Source organism: Cyanistes caeruleus, chromosome 6 (genome assembly GCF_971803275.1).
Source record: "Cyanistes caeruleus chromosome 6, bCyaCae1.hap1.1, whole genome shotgun sequence".
Taxonomy (NCBI): domain Eukaryota; kingdom Metazoa; phylum Chordata; class Aves; order Passeriformes; family Paridae; genus Cyanistes; species Cyanistes caeruleus.
In genome coordinates, this window is record NC_141706.1 from 25,428,198 (window position 1) to 25,441,401 (window position 13,204).

Here is a 13,204-nt window from a genome sequence, read left to right on the forward strand (position 1 = left end):
GACACAGACCTACATAAACCAGAAGTTATGTGAAATGTCAGTGTATAACAACAAAAAAAAATCTACTGCATTGATTTTCTTGAGTGTCCATCAGCAATGGCTAGGTCTCAAAGAGAACTCAAAGACCTCTTTAGATATTACCACGTAACTTATCTTCACAGCATCCCATTCTGCAAGTGGAGAAACCAAGGTACTGACTAGCTAAATGTCTGACCCGCTGTCTCAGAGGGAAATGCACAGGGTTAGCTGTAGAAACAAGCACCTACATTCGCTGTCTTGCCAAACTATTGGATGGAAGAAAGGTCAAGGGAGAGACTCCTGCTTTTGCATTTCATTATGCCTGATGAAGGACACACTTTGTGCAGTACATGGTATGCACAACATGGAGCTTCTTCGACTGCCAGGACTCCTGGACCTGCCTCAGGCTTCTGGAGCAGGACAAACAGCACCTCTTTCCCCAGCGAGGTGGAGGAGGCTTATCCTACCAGAGCACATGGAAGACATACAGCCTAGCTACAGCAGAACTATAAACTTGTCTTACAGTTTTACAGCCCAAAGCTCCAGCTACTCAGCAGCGTTACTCTTCCTGCTGTGCTGTTTAGTGGCAGCCACAGACTTTACAGCCTGAGGAACCAAGCATTAACTTGCTTTGGGCCAGCTAAGCTATGCAGTAACTGAGAGGCTTTCCTGTTTGTAGGTAAATTTGATTTCATTTAGTTAAAATACATTTTGATTCAAAAAAAAAGCAACATTTTAATAAAGTTCATTGAATATAAAAATGTATGTGGCACTTAGATACAGGGCAGATTCAGTTCCTGAGTGTAGTCCTTAAAATTAGAAGGATCCTTTCAGAGTTCCTTTCAGATCACGTGCAATAACTATTGCTTACTTCTGACCTTTTATTTATTCCCTGAGAGAATGCTACATAAATACCAGGTAAGTAAATAAGTAATCAATAAGACATTTATTGAATGTTAGTTAGGCTTAGAATTTTAAGTGGATGACATTAAGATGGAGTGGGTGCAACAGGGAAAATTCTCAATGTCATCAGCCCTAAATACAGAAAAATCATGAGCTTGGGCCTTCAAAACTGGGTCACCTTCATGACTCAGATGTGTGTATGTGTGTGTGTTTCGATTTATGCTTCACACCCTGTCAGACCTAAGAGTCCTGACAAGGAACATCTCCACTGCACAAGGAGCAGTGGTGTATTCATCACTGCAGCTGCAGAGACACAAACCCCTAAGTCCGCTTGAGCCTTAATTTAGGCTAATCATGGAAGTGTGCTAATAACTGAACCTGGGCTCCTGAGCTCACACAGGGAGCATCCTTAATGCAGCTATACCACATCCAACCTAGCCTTGAACAATTCCAGGAATGGGCCAGCCACAGCTTCTTTGGGAGACCTCTTCCTGTGACTCTCCACCCTCACGATAAAGTATATCTTTCTTTTTTCCAACCTAAACTTACCTGCTTCCAGTTTAAAGCCATTTCCCCTTGTCCTATCACTACCAGCACTTGCAAAAAGTCCCTTCCCCACTTCTTCATAGGCCCCCTTCAGCCACTGAAAGGTCACAACAAGGTCACCCCAGAGCCTTCTCTTCTCCAGGTCAGACAATCCTAGTTGTCTCATCCTGTCTCCATAGGAGGAAATCTAATAATCTTCATGTCTCTCCTCGGGATTCTCTCCAACAGGTCCATGTCTTTCCTGTGATGAAGACCCCAGAGCTAGACACAGCACTTGAGGTGGAGTCTCGTAAGAGTAGAGAGACAGCGTCACCTCCCTTGATCTGCTGGCCACACTGCTTTTGATGCAGCCCAGTACATGATTGGCTTTCTGAGCTGAAAATGTCTTCTTACATCCAGGGTCTCATCCACCAGCACGTCCAAGTCCTTCTTGGCAGAGCTATTCTCAACCTGTTCATCCCCCAGCCTGTGTTGATGTTGGGGACTTCCCTGATCCAGGGGGTAGCACCTCCTACTTGGCTTTGTTGAGCCTCATGATGTTCCCATTGGCCCAATTCTTGTGCTTGTCCAGGTCCCCCTGGACACATCCCATCCCTCAGGCATGCCAACTGCAGTGTTCAGATTTCAAGTGTAGCCAGGATGTCTCAGAGTCACCAGCTGAGGGCCCTCACTAGGTCCCCATCTCTCTAACCTCTGCCAATAAGCCCCACTAGCTCCTGAGTGAAGACACTCCTCCTGCTTTGAGAGCAATGAATCCCACCTGATGGCAGCAGGCCTGGTGCTATGTAGACTATGCCTCTGCCAGGAACACCAACGTTTTGGTGGTGACACCAGCCCCAGAGCCATGTATTTCATAAACTGGGCCCATCTGTTTCTTCCAAAGTCACTGCCTACAACTGGAAGGACAGGTGAGAAGATAACCCCTGTTCCATATTCCCTTATCTGTCCCAAAGATCTGAAGTCTCTTTTGATCCCCCCTGAACTGTGCTGTGACTTCACTGACCTGCCACATGGAAGAGCAGCAAGAGGTAGTCCTTATTCTTGTTTGAAGTTTGAGAGTGTCAGTCAATAACTCGATCCCAACAGTGGGAATGTGTAGAACAACTATTATAGCAGCCACAGTCAGTGCTTCCAGCAGAGACATCTGCTGGATAGAGAGAGGAAGAGTGGAAATCTCATCATCTGAGTCACTTAAAATTGGATAAAACAAAACCCTAGAGAACGTGGAAAAGGAAGAGCCCTGATGAGAGAGGAGGGAGTCTCAGTGTGGCCGGATGCAAAAGACTGTACTGTCACCTGAGATGGAATTGTACCTGTCCTCAGAGGTGGAGTTGCCCCCCATATGTGCCTGGAGGTTGTAACCTGTAACCTTCAGGATGCTGCACATGTTGATGTGTACCCTGCCTGCTGTTGTACAGCCTTGACTGCCTGAGTGTCAGGCCAGGGATGACCCTGAGAACAAGCTCCAGGCCCCTTTGAATGCCTGGTAAGAGGCAGACAGAGCTGAGAAACCCTGCACCATGCAGGTACAGGGTAAGAAGACTTCATCTGGCAGGACCTGTGGGCCAAAGGAGAGGGGCTAGGAAACTGCTGCACATTTCTTACTGCCTCACCTGACAGCTGCATGTAGGCACAGAGAACACCCTCAAGGAGGGGAGAGGCTGGGGGAAGAAAAGCAAATGTCCAGGGAATTCATACATTTCTTTCATCTGTGTCTTCCCCCTTCAGTACTCTTGGCAGCTAAAGAGGGTCCTCTGGCCTTGGAAAGAATCCAGCTGCCTCTCCAGGCAACACATCAGAGAGAAGGTATTAGGGGTCTGGAAACTCAGTTTGCTGTTTAAGCTGGTCCTTTTCTCTGCTTCACTTAGAGACAACTGAACAGCTGGCTTTCCACTGGCACAGCTGGGATTTTTGCCTTCAGACTAATTAGAACAGTTTCACTGGTAGTGGAAAAGCTGCAGTTTTTTTAAGACTTGCTGAAAATTTTAAGAATGTCTTGCGTGTATTTTTGCAGTAGAAGCTGAATGTTACGACCTTTTTTTCTTCCTTTCTTTGACAATAGTAACTCTACCTTTAGTCTGGCCCTATTTTTCTAGTCAAGTCTGGTCCACTTCAGTTTTTAACTTGGGCCCATCACAGGGCTAAATGCCTGGAGAACACATTAAAGTGATGATATTGCTAATAATGATGGTATTTAACTCCTGGCACAGCTTACCAGAAGGTGATGGAGACTCTCTGTCTAAAGACAGTATCTTTCCAAACCATACATACTTCTCCTCATAAAATCTCATGGGTTGGTTTGCAGGAGGGGGCAGGGGGAAAGAAGTGGGCTATTATCAATCTGGTTTGACCTTCTCTCTTCTGGAAAGGCACCAAATTTGGAGTTCTCCTCTCTGTTCTGTTCTGCTACACTAGGTTCCTAGAATTACTGTATTGAATAATAGAGCTGTATTGAACAATATTCTTCACTCACATGTTTTGGCAGACAGAAGGAGAGAAGAAAAGTTACTGATATAACTGACATGAATATTGTAGGCCATGGGGTCTTAGCTTTCAGGACACCCTACTTGAAAGCAGAGGCTAATACATAATATGTTATTTATCCTCTCATGGGGTAATTACCTTTTCTCTCCCTAAATCACCTCAGCAGTTTTACTTCAAGAGGTCTTGAACCTCTTTACCTCCTGATCTTAAAAAAAAGTATATTTTTTAATGGCCACAAATGTCTACTTTTGCCCTCCAGAATGGACGGTACTTGAGGGTGAGTGGTGACCTCCCAGAACTGTTCTAATGTGCATGCTGCAAGTTTCAGTGAGCAGCTCACCATTGTGCAGCTTTGCCAGTTCAGATCAGCCAAGGATTTCCCCTCAAGCCATGAAATCAAGGCCATCATGCCTGATGTTGCTCATATGAAAAATCCTCCCAGCTTAATCATCAGCTGTCTGGAGAGGTTGGGTTGTATTTGTATAATGGATGCTGCTGAACTATCATTTCAATACATTTCTTTCATGACAGTTCTGCAGAGTCTGCTTGTCAGAGACCCTGAGAATGTCAGTTTGAGCATAACACAAATGTCTTTCCATCTTTTCTGTTCACTTTTAATGGGGATGAGAACAAATCCACTAAAAGACTTTGCATCATCAAGCACCTGACATATTTTATGAACATTTTCAAGAGCCAGGCAGAAGAGCTCAAGCACTTACTCATTTATTGCTTTGATATTAAAAACAGAGAGTCCCAGAGCACAGGGGAGATAGGTTCTGTTCTATGTACAGAAATTGCCTAGCTTCATATTCTGCATGGCACATCAGATTGAAAAAAAGCCCAAAAGCAAACAAAACAAAATAAAACAAAGCAAAACAAAAGCAAAAATATCGTTATATAGTCCCACATGCCTGAGAGCTTTTCTGTGAAATGAACTACAGAGTCAAAGCAACAGAAAAGCTTCCAAATTTCTCTGTTCCAGGCTGAGACAAGTTTGTAAATACTTCCAGAAATTACCAGCATGCCTGCAGGGTTACATCTCTAACACACACCTCCCTGATATGAAATGCAGAGCACCTTAACTTCTTCAGCCCTCCCCCAGTCACAACCAGCTATAAATCCTGCCCTTCAGTTGTCAGAATATCTCATCATGAGGGATGCATTTTTTAGGCTGAGAAATACAAATCCACCTTGACACAGCCAGTCAGGCATATACATGGGCTGTGCTGCTGATCGGTTTGCACCAAGCACTCCTAGTGTGAGAATAACCTACAGTGACACTAAGCAGGCAACATTTTTGCACACTAACTGTGTAGTTTATTCCAAACTCCCCACCCTTCCCCAGGAGAAACAAGCTGTACTGGCAGTAGCAGTGTTTTGAAGGTAACCCTGCACCTGTAGTAGGTAGCTTTGCAGGCACTACTCTTCACCCCTAGCCAGCTAGTCCAAGTAACTTCCTTGCAACAGGAAGAATTGAAACAGGCTACAGACAGGCTACACTGGCAAGAGGATCTGAGCCTGAGCTGCCTTTCCTCCAGGAGGCCATGCGTTCTGACAGTACAGAAGGGCAGCATAAGGTGCTCTCACCACTAAGTAAGCTGGCACCAGGGAGGCTGCATGGAGAGGAACCTGTCATCAGCAGAAGAGAAGCCCTACAAATCAGTGTAGGTTACTGGGGTGGGGAGAATTGATACTGCCCTGATGGAAGCTCCTGATACCCACATTTACCCTTACCCAGTGACTCAAAATGCAAAGAGAGGAAATGTGGAGGGACAGGAAAGTGCAGCACTGAGGAAGCAGGGGCATCATTTTGCTGCAGCCTGTCTGCAGCAGCTTTCACAGGAGATCCAAGTCCCACAGGTGGAGGCACATTGTACCATGTACGCATATTGCCCCTCTCCTGACAGCAATCTCAAGTGGTCCCTTTAAAAATGGCTCTCACTAGTTTGGGAATTCACTGGCACCAGCTCACTGCCAGGAACCAAAGGTGCTAAACAGGGGTGGGAACAAGCTATTCATGGACTGTTGAGGAAATGCTGGATAGAAATAGAGGTGTTTGGTAACCTGACTGATAAAGAAGAAAGAGTGCAGATAGAGCTGGAGAAGTACTCAACGTGGTAACAAGCTGTATAAATTTCACCTTAGGAGGGTGAAATGTAGAAAAAAATATGCCGGAGCAGAATGAAAGGACTCTATTCCCATCCCACCTTGGGACCCTGAACCCCAGTTCAGAGTAAATGAAGGGCTTCATGTGGTAGTGAGAGAGATCCCCATGAAACATCAGCTTAGGCTCACCCCCTGCAGCCTCCAGGAAAGGAGCTCACAACCCTTCTGTGGTTGATGTGGCAGTCACCACACTCAGTAACTTGGCATCGAGGTGTGTTAGGTGCGCTTTGGGTATGCACTAAAACCAGTGTTGAATGGAAAGTGTCTGTCAGTACTCAGTGAAGGGAGAGAAAATTTCATGAGCCTGGGAATTACTGGAGGGGGCTGATTAATTTTGGTAGTCCAAGAAGGTCTGTGCTGGGAAATAACTTCCATGCAATGCCTCTGAAATGTGGGGGCGGAGGCGTTGTACTGAAGCCTTGAGCTGTGGGAGAGTATCACAAAAAGATATGCAACGTTAGCACAGGCCAGAACTCGCCTGAGCCAGAGGGTGCCTATTCATGGATGGAACAGTCCTCCCTGCAGCAGACTACAGACACATCCCCTCTGCAGCTCCAGCCGTGGAGGAGGCTCCCTCCTGGCCTGGAAAGCACTGGTACACCTCTGGGCGCTTTGGAGGTGCTCACAGTTTTGGGCTCTGGTGCAATGGAGACTCTCTCTGTGCCTGGTTTGCCAGCCTTCCTTGCCCAGCAGAGACTGTTAGCTGGGGCAGGGCCACTCAACACCAGAATGGGTACAGTGTCCAGGAAAGGAAAGCCCCTATCTACTTCCACACAATCCTAATCCTCTCAAAGCCCATTAGAGTTTGGCATTTGTCTTGAATGCAAACTGGCTTTCACCACAGGGGAGAAAGTTCCAAGTTCCTGTTCCCTCTGCCTTTACTGGGAGGAATTGCTGCCTGCAATAACAGTACCCCTCACCATTTAGAAACTGGGTACTGGGCTGCCAGGAGGGGAATGAGGGGAATAAAACCTTCACTAGACCAAAAACCATGTGAAACACCAGCAGTCGGGTATTCTGTGAGCATAGCTTTGCCAGTCAGCTAAAATCAAGTTAATATAAGAAACAACATTGGGAAGCCAGAAATTATTTTGTTATCTTTCTTCTTGCTAGAATTCTGGGCCTGGACAGTGGCCAGCACTCCCTTCCCCAGTACAGGACTGTGAAGCCTGGAGACTTTCTCCTTTATCTCTGAGTTGCTCATTGCAATGTCTGCAAAGCACTAACAAGACATCTGATTGACCCAAATATATCAGTGATCACAGTTTCAGGAATGCTTAACATGCTGTAAATTGAACAGCTTGGCTGATGTTTAACCCTCGACCAATTGTCTGGTTTTAAAAATATTTCAGCTTGTAAGCAGGATTATTAGCCAGAGGGCTGGCTGAGCTAAACTCTGGTTTGTACTCCTTTCAAAGAGTGCAGTTAGGAGGCAGAGTATTTGGGGGAAGTGATGTTTTCTCAGCTATTGATTTAAGAGTGTAGTCAAAGTATAGCCTGTTGATTAACCTCCTAGCTTACAAGAGGCAAGCCGTAATTGAAATTAATGTTGTGCATAACTTGGAGGTTATCTCCACCTTAATAACAGGAAATCTATTGTCCTTATCCATGGCAATGGTTCTTCTCCGGGAGGAATTCCCAGTGCAGACACTGGCAGCTGGATGCTCACTAGAAGCATAACACACCTGAAAGAAACGCAAATTCATATAAAGCAAAATACATGTCCAACCCACCTATGGAATAAAATTAGTTTTTTGCTTTCAGGAATTTTCCAGCAAGCTAGGAGTTTTCTTAAAGAAAACTTATTTCAAGCTAGAAAGTGGCAGAGAACAGAGGCAATTCTGTGTAATTTCTCTGGTAAAAATACTGTTGGATAAAAGCCTCCTGCTCTGAGTAATGGTACTGTTCTCATCGACCACTGTGAAGTGTAGCAATCGCCAGCTCCAAATCACACAGCCGGTGTTCACCTCGCAGCTCGTGTGGCTTCAAAGGGTGAAAGTGTAAAGCGTCATCTGGCAATTAGGCTTCAGGGTCGGAACAGCACGAGACCCGAATTCTTGGGTGGCGAGAGGATTGTTCGACAGCTTGCATTGCCTTCGAGGGGAGCCAGGCGGGTGAGCGCCTCCCATTAGCATCATTGCAGCGCGGAGCCGGGAGCGGCAGGAGGTGCTGGTGCCACGCGGCTGCGGCCGCACGGAGCGGCGGGGAGGCGCTCTGCCCGGGAATCTGAGGCAGAAAACAGGGAATAAAGACAGCGATTTCAACTTCTGCTTTTTCTCCTTTTCTTTGAGTTGTTTGTTTATGACGGTTTCTTTTTGTTTGGTTGTTTTTTGTTTTTTGTTTTTTTGTGGTAGGCGAGCTGTGTGCTGCGCGCTGTCAGGGTGTATTTAGGAGAGTTTGAACGTTTTTAACAAAATACTGAAAAAGAAAGAATTCTCCGAGTCTTGTATTAAAAGAAAATAAACTGTATTTCATCCAGCCTGGAAGACTGGGGTGGGGCTAAATAACTAGGAGCTGTTGCGACACCTCAAGAGAGCAGAAAGAGTTCAAGGGACGAAAAAGATGGTTTTTTTTTCTTTTGCAGTACTTAAGATTCTGCGTGCAGTGGTTTTGCTACGCTGATCCAACTCCAATAACTACTTTGGAGGATAGCCACGGCAATGATAGCAGAATGGAGAGGTGTTTAATCTCGCTCTCGTGTTATTCCCAAGAGAGGTCCCCAGTAAAATACAGAAACAGCGGAGCTAAGCTTCTTTGCCTTGGGAAGGCAGAAAAAAATAAATGGGGAATAGAGAAATAGCTGCTCTTCTAAACACCTCACAGGGACACAACCTGAAAAGAAAGGCTGGTTGGCCTTCCCTCGGGTAGGATATCCCGCGAGGCGGGTGAACCCCTCTCGGGAGAGAGGATTGTAACGCCAGGAAAAGCTGGTCCGCAAACTCCGTGACACACCTGGTGCTCGAGCACCGGGCACATCCCGGTGTGCAAGGACGCCGAGGGCGCTGCCCTCCGTGCAGGCGGGCCCCCACCGGAGCGGGGAGAACAGGTGATGCTCCGTGGGGTCTCACCCCGCCCACGGTCACCGGCGGCCCCGCCCGGCAGTGAGCCCCGGCATCTCGCAGCGGCGTGCGGGTGGGTCCGGTTCCGCTGCCGGGCGGACAGGCGTCTGTCCGGCCGTGCACGGCGCGGTGCTCGTGTTCGCAGCGGTCCCTTTGTGCAAGCTCCAGCCGGCTCCCGGCCCCCGCGCGGCCCCGAGCGCCGGGCTGGGGCCGAGGGGCGATGGAGCGGAGGGGCTGGGTGCCGCTCTGCCGCTGACCGCGGCGCGACCCCGCCGTGCGGCCGTGGGCGGGAGGCGGCGCGGCCGCGCCCGGGGCTCCGCGGTCGCCCGTGAACCGGAGCGGGGGGCGGCCCCGCTGGCGTGCGCGCCGCCTTCCTCTTCCCCTTCCCCCTCCCCGCTTTCCTCCCTCGGTGTGCAGGCTCCTTTGTGCTGCCTGCAGCGGCGAGGAGGAACCGGCGGGCCGAGCGCCCGCGCCGCAGCGCTCTCCCTTCCCGCGGACTGAGCGACCGGCGCTGCTCTCACGCCATCCGCGACCCTCCTGCCTCCTCGACGGGGCTCCCCGCCTCGTGTGGGACCACCACCCCCACCGCGCGAGCCATCGCCGTTTTAAGCGGAGGGCCACGCCGGGAGACGGGGCGGGCCGGGCGCGCCCCCCCGGCTCCCCCACGTGGTGCGGTGCCCGTGTCTCCCGGCCGCCGGCGGAGCCGGGCGCACACGGCGTGGGGCAGCCGCCGGGGCTCGCCCGCCCCCGCCGCCGCTCCCCGGGCGGCAGATCCGGCCCGCGGCCATGCGCCAGCGCCGCGCTGAGCGGCCGAGCGGCGGGGCTGCACCGCCGCCGCGTCCCGCGGTAGCGGAGTGAAGCGGCGTGAGGATGAAGCGGGCGAGGCGGGCCGCGCCGGGCCCCCTGCCCGTGCTGGGGCTGCTGCTGCTGGGCGCCCTGCCGGGGCTCTGGACGGTGCTGCTGCGGCGGGAGGCGGCGGCGCTGCCGGAGCCGCGCCCGCCCGCCGGGCAGCCCCCGGGGCGATGGGGCTGGGGGCGCTCCCCGGCGGCGCGGGGCGAGTCCGGCGGCGGCGGGCAGAAAACTTTTCGGACGCTGCTGGCGGTGCCGGCGGCGGCGACGGACCGGGAGGAGCGGGACGGCGAGGAGCGGCTCGCCGTGACCGACTCGCAGCCGCCGGCCGACACCGCCTCGCCGGTGGAGCGGGGCATCTTCTGGAGCCGTGAGCTGGAGGAGCAGGTGCCGCCGGGCTTCGCGGCGGAGGAGGCGGCGGCGTGGCTGTCGGCCGCCCGCGCAGCCCGCGTGGCCTCGCTGGAGCGGGGCGGCTGCGGGCGCAGCTCCAACCGGCTGGCGCTGCTGTCGGACGGGAGCCGCGCCTGCGTCCGCTACGGCATCAACCCGGAGCAGATCCAGGGCGAGGCGCTCTCGTATCACCTGGCCGGGGTGCTGGGCATGCAGGAGAGGCTGCCGCCCATGGCCCTCGCCCTGGTGGAAGCCCGCGGGCGGCAGTGGGAGCCGGTGCGCGAGGAGCTGCGCGGCTCGCACTGGGCCGAGGGCGCCGTGGTCAGCCTGACCCGCTGGGTGGACAATCTCACCGCCGTGGTGGCTCCCGCGCCCTGGGGCGCCGAGGCGGGCGCCGGCCGGCGGCTGCAGCCGCTGTCGGCGGGGGAGCTGGTCGGGCTGCCGCCGTCGCAGCTGGTGGAGTTGGTGCAGTGGAGCGACCTGATCCTCTTCGACTACCTGACGGCCAACTTCGACCGCCTGGTCAGCAACCTCTTCAGCCTGCAGTGGGACCCGCGGGTGATGCGCCGCGCCACCAGCAACCTGCTCCGCGCCCCCGACGGCGGGCTCGTCTTCATGGACAACGAGGCGGGGCTGGTGCACGGCTACCGCCTCCTCGCCATGTGGGACCCCTACAACGAGCCGCTGCTGCGCTCCGTGTGCGTGTTCCGCGAGGGCACGGCCCGCCGGGTGGCCGAGCTGCACCGCCGCCGCAGCGCTGCCGCCGAGCTGCGCCGCCGCTACCGGGCGCGGGAGCCGCTCTGGGCGCGCCTCGGCTTCCTCTCCGAGCGCCAGGCCGAGCTCCTGCAGGCCCGCGTCGACTTCGTGCACCGCCACATCGCCCACTGCCGCGCACAGGCCGCCGTGCTCTGAGAGCCCGGCGCGGCCGCAGCGCTCCGGTTCCCTCTGCTCCCGGGCAGCGGGGCTGACTGGCCCGGCAGCGGGGCTGACTCGCCCGGCAGCGGGGCTGACTGGCCCGGCAGCGGGGCTCACTGGCCCGGCAGCGGGGCTGACTCGCCCGGCAGCGGGGCTCACTGGCCCGGCAGCGGGGCTGACTCGCCCGGCAGCGGGGCTGACTCGCCCGGCAGCTGCCGCGGGCCGGAGCTGACCCAGCCTGGCCACCTCGGTGCCCCGTAGTCGCTGCCACTGCCGGGGGAAGTAATGGGCTACCTGCCTGCCGGGGCTGTCGAGAGGAGCGATTAATTCTCTTTGTCAGGATCGCTGAAGATGCGGAGCGCAATCGGTATAATTACGGCCCAGTTGCACTCCAGGACTCTGCCCCCAGAGTTGGGAAAATGACAGGGTTCAGCATCTTCAGTGCTTTCCGTAACTCTCGTCGTGCACTCGCCCTCATAAGAGACTCCATAGGAAAGCAGTCGTCTTTTGTCTGTATCGGGGTCGAGTAAATTTTTTCCTTCCAACGAAGGCAGGCGGAACATTTTTTTATATATTACTCCTTTCGCAATGGTATATTTAAGTATGAATGTTGATGTTCATAGACCAAGAACTGATTGCACAATAGGGGAGCCCCTAACTAGCAAAACTGCCCTATTTATGAAACTTGTTTCCTACCAGTTTTCTTTAACGAAAGTGAACCTTTCCACTGATTGTTAGATCTTGTTGATGAGAAATGTATAGAAAGCCCATATTCCCTTTGTCCTTAGATTTTTTGTGGATTCATTGGGTTAAACTATTCTGATTCCTAAGGTTTTGTTTGTAATCATCACCATCATAATTTCATCTCACCAGTAAAGTAACTGACTAATGGGTGGCACAAGAAGATCTGCCATTTTTAAAAAAATATTTCTGCGTGCTAAGACTTTGACACAATACTTAAAGCGGAAGAAAAAACTGTATCATGCACTTTACTTTGACTTTTTAATATTTTTTTTTTTATAGAAGACCTTTTTATTTTACAAAGTCTGCCTTTTATGTACATTATATATGTTCGTAAACTTTTCTGTAACATACTAAAGAAACTGATATTTCAGTAAAGTGTGTTAATGTTTTGCCTTCTGTGGCCTGGATGTTTGCCTGAGCTTTGACAGGGAAGTTGAATCTCCTCAGTCTTTCCTGATGCGCTATGGACGCCACCACTTCACAGCTTCTCACTCCACTGAACAGAATGAACTTTTACTCATTCCCTCTGAAGCAAGGAGGGGTAGAGTTAAATCTTCAAATACTACACTCATTCTTAGGTGTCCCTGAAAGAAGAAAAGCTCTCAAAGTGGCTAAAATAGTGTGAGTGCTTCAGCTGAATAGACATTAATCTGGTTTTCAAAGCCTGAAATGGACTGCCTTGGCTAACCCCAAGATAGCTGAAGCAATTAGTTTCAGCAAACTGATAGAGCTGGTGTGGGCTAGCTGCTGTCAGCCTTTTTGGGTGCTGGGACTGCATACCAGCCTGATACAGGTGATGTCAGCTGTTCCTGCTCCAGAGGCGTGTCCAGGCATGGCAGTTGCTTTCAGTGGTGCTCATATTGTCTTTTTCCATTTTGGTTATCTTTGCAATGAGGAGATGGAGGCAGAATTAAAGAACAGGAAAGCTTTTAAATCGTGCTAAAATAGTTGGCGGGGTCTGATTTTTTTTTTCCTACAGAAGTTCTGTTCTAGGGCAAAGTAGTAGCAGTGGACATACAAAATAAAATACTGGCATCTCTTACTTGCTTTTTTAAAAGTACCAGTAGTACCAGTATTCATAGAAGAAGCCATTGTATGGCTTGAAATAACAGCCAGAATAAGGACAAAGG

The 13,204-nt window shown here is 51.5% G+C and overlaps 1 protein-coding gene across 1 annotated transcript; it reads left to right on the plus strand.

The window, feature by feature from the left end:
- Positions 1 to 9,970: 9,970 nt before the first annotated feature.
- On the plus strand, positions 9,971 to 11,421 carry FJX1 (four-jointed box kinase 1). Its single transcript, XM_086894052.1, has one exon. It carries the CDS (start codon positions 10,047 to 10,049, stop codon positions 11,325 to 11,327), a length of 1,281 nt encoding a protein of 426 aa, XP_086750178.1. The 5' UTR covers positions 9,971 to 10,046; the 3' UTR covers positions 11,328 to 11,421.
- Positions 11,422 to 13,204: the final 1,783 nt, after the last annotated feature.